The 6000-nt window shown below is 53.8% G+C and overlaps 1 protein-coding gene across 1 annotated transcript in view; it reads left to right on the plus strand.

Moving 5' to 3' along the window:
- Positions 1-4811, plus strand: part of SDK2 (sidekick cell adhesion molecule 2) — a 316185-nt gene extending 311374 nt beyond the window's left edge. Inside the window, exon 45 of the mRNA XM_064369185.1 lies at positions 4377-4811. Coding sequence (XP_064225255.1) covers positions 4377-4730 — 354 coding nt within the window. The 3' untranslated portion in view covers positions 4731-4811. The remainder of the gene's footprint in view (positions 1-4376) is intronic.
- The last annotated feature ends 1189 nt before the right edge of the window (positions 4812-6000 follow it).

Below are 6000 nucleotides of genomic sequence, written 5' to 3' on the forward strand. Positions count from 1 at the left end.
CACTTGATTGCCTGGCGGCCTGGCAGGACGGCCCCTGAAAGGCCCCCTTTGTGCTGGGCGAGTCCCTGGGAAGCTGCATTCAATTACCGAGGCCGTGAGAGTTGAAAGCTGCAGTAGGAGCCCCTGGTTCCCCCTCGCTTTCTTCTCTTCTCGCCCCACCCCCCACCCCGAAAAGAAACAGATGTTCAGGGAGATGGAGGCGGGAGCAACAGTCGCTGATGCAAAGCCCTCCTGCTTGGGCTTTGGAGGGAGTGGGGGAGGGAGGAACGGTAGAGCAGACTCTCGCCTGCCCGGCCCCTCCCGCAGCTCGGGCTCTGTTTGGCTCCCTGCTCTTCCTTCTGGTGCCTTCCATCCCCGAAATGCTGCCCACAGAGTGCCTGGCACCAGTAGGCATTTGGCAGACACTAGCTGGTAGGACAAGGATGGTCTAGATGAGTGGACTTTGGGATCTGGGCCCTTAGGAGAGCCAGAGAATCCCACTCCCCACCTTGCTCCCAATCTGGACATGCCTGTCTTGGATTGGGGGTGGGGAGGGAAGTAGTTAACCTTCTTCTCCCATTCCAGCTGCCTGAGCACTGAGTCAGCCTCCCAGCTTCCTGGCCCCTTCTGATCCCTCCCAGGGGGGCTTTGAGGCTTCCCACTCCATCTCTTCCCTTTCCCACCCAGGCTTACCCTCACTGTCCCTGCTGATAATACCTTTTACAGCATTCTCTCCCGGGTTAGCTCATTTCACCCTGTGAACTATGGAGGTCTACCCATTTTACAGACAAGGACACTGAAGCTGAGAGCGCCTGAGTGATGGCTCACACTTCCTCTGCTGGAAACTTCCTGGGCCACAAGCTTCTCCCCCCAGAGACTCGTTCACTGTGGGATTGTCCCACGGTGATCCTGGGTTCCTCTGCAAGGCTGGGTCCTGGGGCTAGCCAAAATTCTAGAACCCTGGAGATGATGCTAGCAACCGTTCAAGCCGGTTAGGGGGTGGAGAGAGCAGCCTGTAGGGAAAACTGTGGGACATCCCTGTCTGGTCCCCCGCACTCACAGACCCTCACTGCTCCTGGGCAGGAGGGACCCCCAGGCTCCTGCCTCACAGATCCACTCTGCTCCGGGCCAGCCTGGCTCAGCCCAGCGTCAGGTGCCCCTGCTCAGCATATGGAGTCCCCCTGCCCCGCCTGTGCCCCTTCTTTGTTCTCCTGGGCCGGCAGCTGGGCAGTAGGCACAGAAAGGGGCTTGTATTGTGTGGCATTGCGTCACGGGGCAGACCGAGCCCAGGGACTTTCCATTGTCTTGGGCAGCCGGCTATGCCTGCCAAGAGGATTGAGGTCCTGGCAGGGGAGTGTCTGCTGGGGGGGGGCGGTGGTAAGGAGAGTGGCTGGGGTTGTAGAGGGGTGAGGAGAGGGAGGGGAGGGGCCAGAGAACATAAATTAGCAGATGGACTGGGGAGTATTTAATTCCCACTGGGAGTGGGGGCGGGGTGGGGGTAGGAGCTCTCGTTCCCATCCTACGGTCTCCAGGCAGAACTGTAGGAGTTAAGAGGTGCGTGGGCTTTAGAAAATCAGGCAGATCGGAGTTCAAGCCCGGCCGGATCACTTTCCCAGCAAAACTCTCCCCATTTCTGTATTTTACCTGCCCATCAGTACCACGCAGCGTCAGTGCTCAGGTAGCAACAGGAGCTACAGCACGGAGGTGTGAAAATTACAGTTACGCATGTCAGCATTTTGGACCATCTGGCAGAGCGTCCGCTCCAGTAGTGGGGATCGTGGTGGTTCTGTTCATTGCGGCTACATCTCTCAAGATGTATGCCAACGTTATGAAGGACTCCGAGTTCCTGAGACCAAGCTGTGTGTCTCAATTCCCAAAGCTCAGACCCTTTGGACAAAGGTCCCCACTCCATTTTCTTTACCTGTAAAGCAGGGCACAGCTCCCCACCCCAAACTGGTTTGGATTGGGCTAACTGGGTTTTATGTTTTACTCGGGTTGCTGTGATTCACTAACTGCCCACAGGCAGGGACATTCGCTGGGCAGGACTGAGGAGGCCTGGGCAGGGTCCTCTGAGCTGCATTTCACTGAGCGTGTGCTGTACACTGAAATCAGAGCACTTCTCTTGCAGAGAGTTCTGAGGGTGGGCCCATCTGTTGTCATATTAGCTCTCAAAACATTGCGGGGAGCTCAGGGTAGGGGACGGGCGCACAGTATTTTTAGCTCCACAATTCAATTTCACTTTCCAACCGAGACTGATTTTTGTTAGTGGCTAATGTCCCCAACAGATGAAGCCTGTGCCTAGGACGTCGACGTGTCAAAAAAAAGTTAGGAATAATTTAATATTTTTATCTTTACAAAAAATAAAACAAAACTTCAGGCTGGTTTGGTGTCATTATACCATAATCCCAACACTTTGGGAGACCAAGGCAGGAACACAGCGTGGGTGCAGGAGTTCGAGACCAGCCTAGGCAACAAAGAGAGACCCCCGTCTCAAAAAAAAAAAAAACTTTAAAGTTGTCATTACATAAAAATTCTGAACTTTTGTTTAGATTTTTCTTTTCTTTTTTTTTTTTAAGACGGGGTTACACCATGTTGGTCAGGCTGATCTTGAACTCCCGACCTCAGGTGATCTGCCCGCCTTGGCCTCCAAAGTGCTCAGATTACAGGCGTGAGCCACCACACCCGGCCGTTTAGATTTTTCTCGTGCTTCGTTGGTAACCAAGCCTTGTCTTTATGTTGGCTCACAGTCGGACAAACGCTGGCATTTTTTCACTGCCCAGAGCCTCTAAAGGTCTTTCTGGCTCTGACTTTGTCCCCAGTCACAAAGTAAATCAGAAGCTGGACCAAGATGAGAACTCAGTAAGCTGAGGTTGAAACTTGAAAACATGACACTATGTCAGAGAAGCCAGACACAAAAGGCTACGTATTGTATGATCCTGTTTATATGAATAAGTGAATCCCTGGAGACAGAAGACAGATTAGTGGTTGCCAAGGGCATGGATATAGGGAGTGCCCGGCGGGGGCAGAGGTAGGGAGTGGCTGCTTCGTGGGTGCAGGTTTGACTTTGGGGCGGTGACAGTGATTTGGGGCTGGATGGAAGTGGTAGTCGCAGGATATCGTGAAGCTCCTGATGCACTGAGTCATGTGCCTTAGAATCGTTCACTCTTTGTTATGTGAACTTCCTTCAGTTGAAAACAATGTAGGCCGGATGCGGTGGCTCATGCCTGCAATCCCAGCACTTTGGGAAACTGAGGCAGGCGGATTACCTGAGGTCAGGAGTTCAAGACCAGCCTGGCCAACATGGTGAAACCCTGTCTTTACTAAAAATACAAAAAAGGGAGCCGGGCATGGTGGTGGGTGCCTGTAATTCTAGCTACTCGGGAGACTGAGGCAGGAGAATTGTTTGTACCCGGGAGGTGGAGGTTACATTGAGCCGAGATTATACCACTGCACTCCAGCCTGTGCACCAAGAGCAAAACTCCATATCAAAAAAAAAAGAAAAGAAAAGAAAGGTGAGGGGAAGTGGCTTCTGCCAGTAATCCCAGCACTTTGGGAGGCCAAGGCAGGATGATCGCTTAAGCCCAGGAGTTCTAGACCAGCCTGGGCAACATAAGGAGAGCTCGTCACAACAGAAAAAATGTTTTAAGTTAGTGGAGCATGGCAGCATGCAACCATAGTCCTGGCCACTCAGAAGGCTGAGGTGGAGGATAGCTTGAGCTCAGGAGGTTGAGGCTACAGTAAGTGAAGACCACACCACTGTGCTCCAGCCTGGGCAACAGACTGAGACCTTGTCTCAAAATAAAAAAGAAAGAGAAAGAAAGCAAAGAAAAGAAAACTTGCCAGGCGTGGTGGCTCACACCTGTAATCCCAGCGCTTTGGGAGGCTGAGGCAGGTGGATCACTTGAGGTCAGGAGTTTGAGACCAGCCTGGCCGACATGGTGAAACCCCTAAAATACCAAAAAAATTAGGCGGGCGTGGTGGCATGCATCTGTCATCCCAGCTACTCAGGAGGCTGAGGCAGGAGAATCGCTTGAATCTGGGAGTCGGAGGTTGCAGTGAGCTGAGATCATACTGCTTCACTCCAGCCTGGGCAACAGAGCGAGATTCTGTCTCAAAAAAAAAGAAAAGAAAACTCAGGTCTTCTGATTCTATCAGGTATCTCTGGGCCAACCCCACAGTAGACCCCTCCGGTCCAGGATCTTCTCTGAAGGAAGCAGAAAGTGGGCACGAACAGGCACTAGACCCCTTGGCAGTGTGGGGGCCAGAGGGCCCACAGTCCAGGTCTTAAATGAGGCAGAGCAGAGTTTTGAACCAGAATGCTGTGTGCCTTCTGGCCCCAACCACAATGGCCTGTCCCCATAGGGCCACTGACCCACCCTGATTCTCTGTCCTCCCAGGGAAGTGACAGCGAGTATGAGGTTGACTCGAACCACCAGAAGGCCCACTCCTTTGTCAACCACTACATCAGTGACCCCACGTACTACAACTCGTGGCGGAGGCAGCAGAAGGGTATCTCGAGGGCGCAGGCCTACAGCTACACGGAGAGCGACTCGGGTGAGCCGGACCACGCCGCCGTCACCAATAGCACCAGCACCCAGCAGGGCAGCCTCTTTCGGCCCAAGGCCAGTCGGACTCCAACGCCTCAGAATCCCCCAAACCCCCCAAGTCAGCAGAGCACCCTCTACCGTCCCCCCAGCAGCCTGGCCCCCGGCTCCCGGGCCCCTATCGCAGGTTTCTCATCATTTGTTTGACATCGGAAGAGGAAAAAGAAAGAGAAATGGCACCAAACTCCTCCTTCACCCCTCCTCTTACCGCCTGCCAGAAGACAAAAACACCAAGAAACCAAGTCAACTTTTCACCTCCTGAGTTTATTTTTCCAGAGATTCCAGCGCCAGCAAAGCCGGCGTTCAGAAGGAGGGGAAAACCAGGAGAGGATGTGTGTGTGGCCAGCAGCTCTTTGGCTTTAAGATGGTGGGGTTCACTGCTCCTTCGGGAATTTCACGGAGCTGGGGAAGTGGCCGTAGTGTCACTGCTGCGGACGCAGATTGGGGTGGGCCTCTGGAGAGAGAGAGGGAGTGAAGGTGGAGGACTGGGGGCCCGCCAGGCAGGCGTGGCCGAGGAAAGAAGCTTCTGGATGTTCAGCCAGCTGCCCTCTTCCAGCCCCTGCGGGACCCCTGGACCCACTGCCGCTACCCTCTGCAAAAAGGATGGGTATCCCAGAGGCCGCGCCTGCCTTCTCTCCCTGCTCCTCCTTCCCCTCTCCCTCGTGCACCATCACCACGGCTGGCAGGCATCGGACAGCCTCACCCAGACCCCCATTCTGCCTGGGCAACCTCTACTGCCCACCTCCCCTGCTCAACTTCTCCACCAAGCATTTGGTTTCTTTAGAAAAAGGAAGAAAAAAAAAACTAAAGGGTGAGAATTTGCTTAGCGCCTTCCTTGTTCCTGCATATTTTTTAAAATTTTGAATCCAAGGAAGAGAGCCCAAGGGTAGGGGAGAAACCCCCACCACTGACCCCTGCCTCCCTGTGCTGGCATTTACTGTCCTGAGCACGGACAAGGAGAAATGAAGTTTGGGGAGCAGAGGCGTAAATAAGGCAACTGGCCTGGGCACTGTGGGATAATTAGGTTTAATGTATTGTGGGTAAGATAAGAATGGAGCTTTGACTGTTCTCTTTCTTCCAATCCAGGTTCCGTCTGCCCCGTCTTCAAAGGGGTAGTCAGCTTCCCTAGGCTGGGAAGTGGGGCGCAGGTGAGGGATCTCCCTCTGGGCAGACGTGTCGGGCTCCACTGGGTAGATCCTCACCACACACACATACACACATGCACGTGCACACACACACACATATTTCCCATGTACTTCCAAGGAACAGGGTCTAAGGAGCCTCTCCAGAAGAAACTCCTTTACGCTTTCCTAGCCAGACAGCACACTCACTTTCAGATCTGTGTCTCTCTCACTGTCCACCATCAGCCTCCTAAGAACAGAGGCACAGGAGCCCAGAGGGATGGCCTAAGTCCCTG

This window comes from Aotus nancymaae, unplaced genomic scaffold, assembly GCF_030222135.1.
Source record: "Aotus nancymaae isolate 86718 unplaced genomic scaffold, 86718_ANA_hifiasm-v0.15.2.pri h1tg000089l, whole genome shotgun sequence".
Classification (NCBI taxonomy): domain Eukaryota; kingdom Metazoa; phylum Chordata; class Mammalia; order Primates; family Aotidae; genus Aotus; species Aotus nancymaae.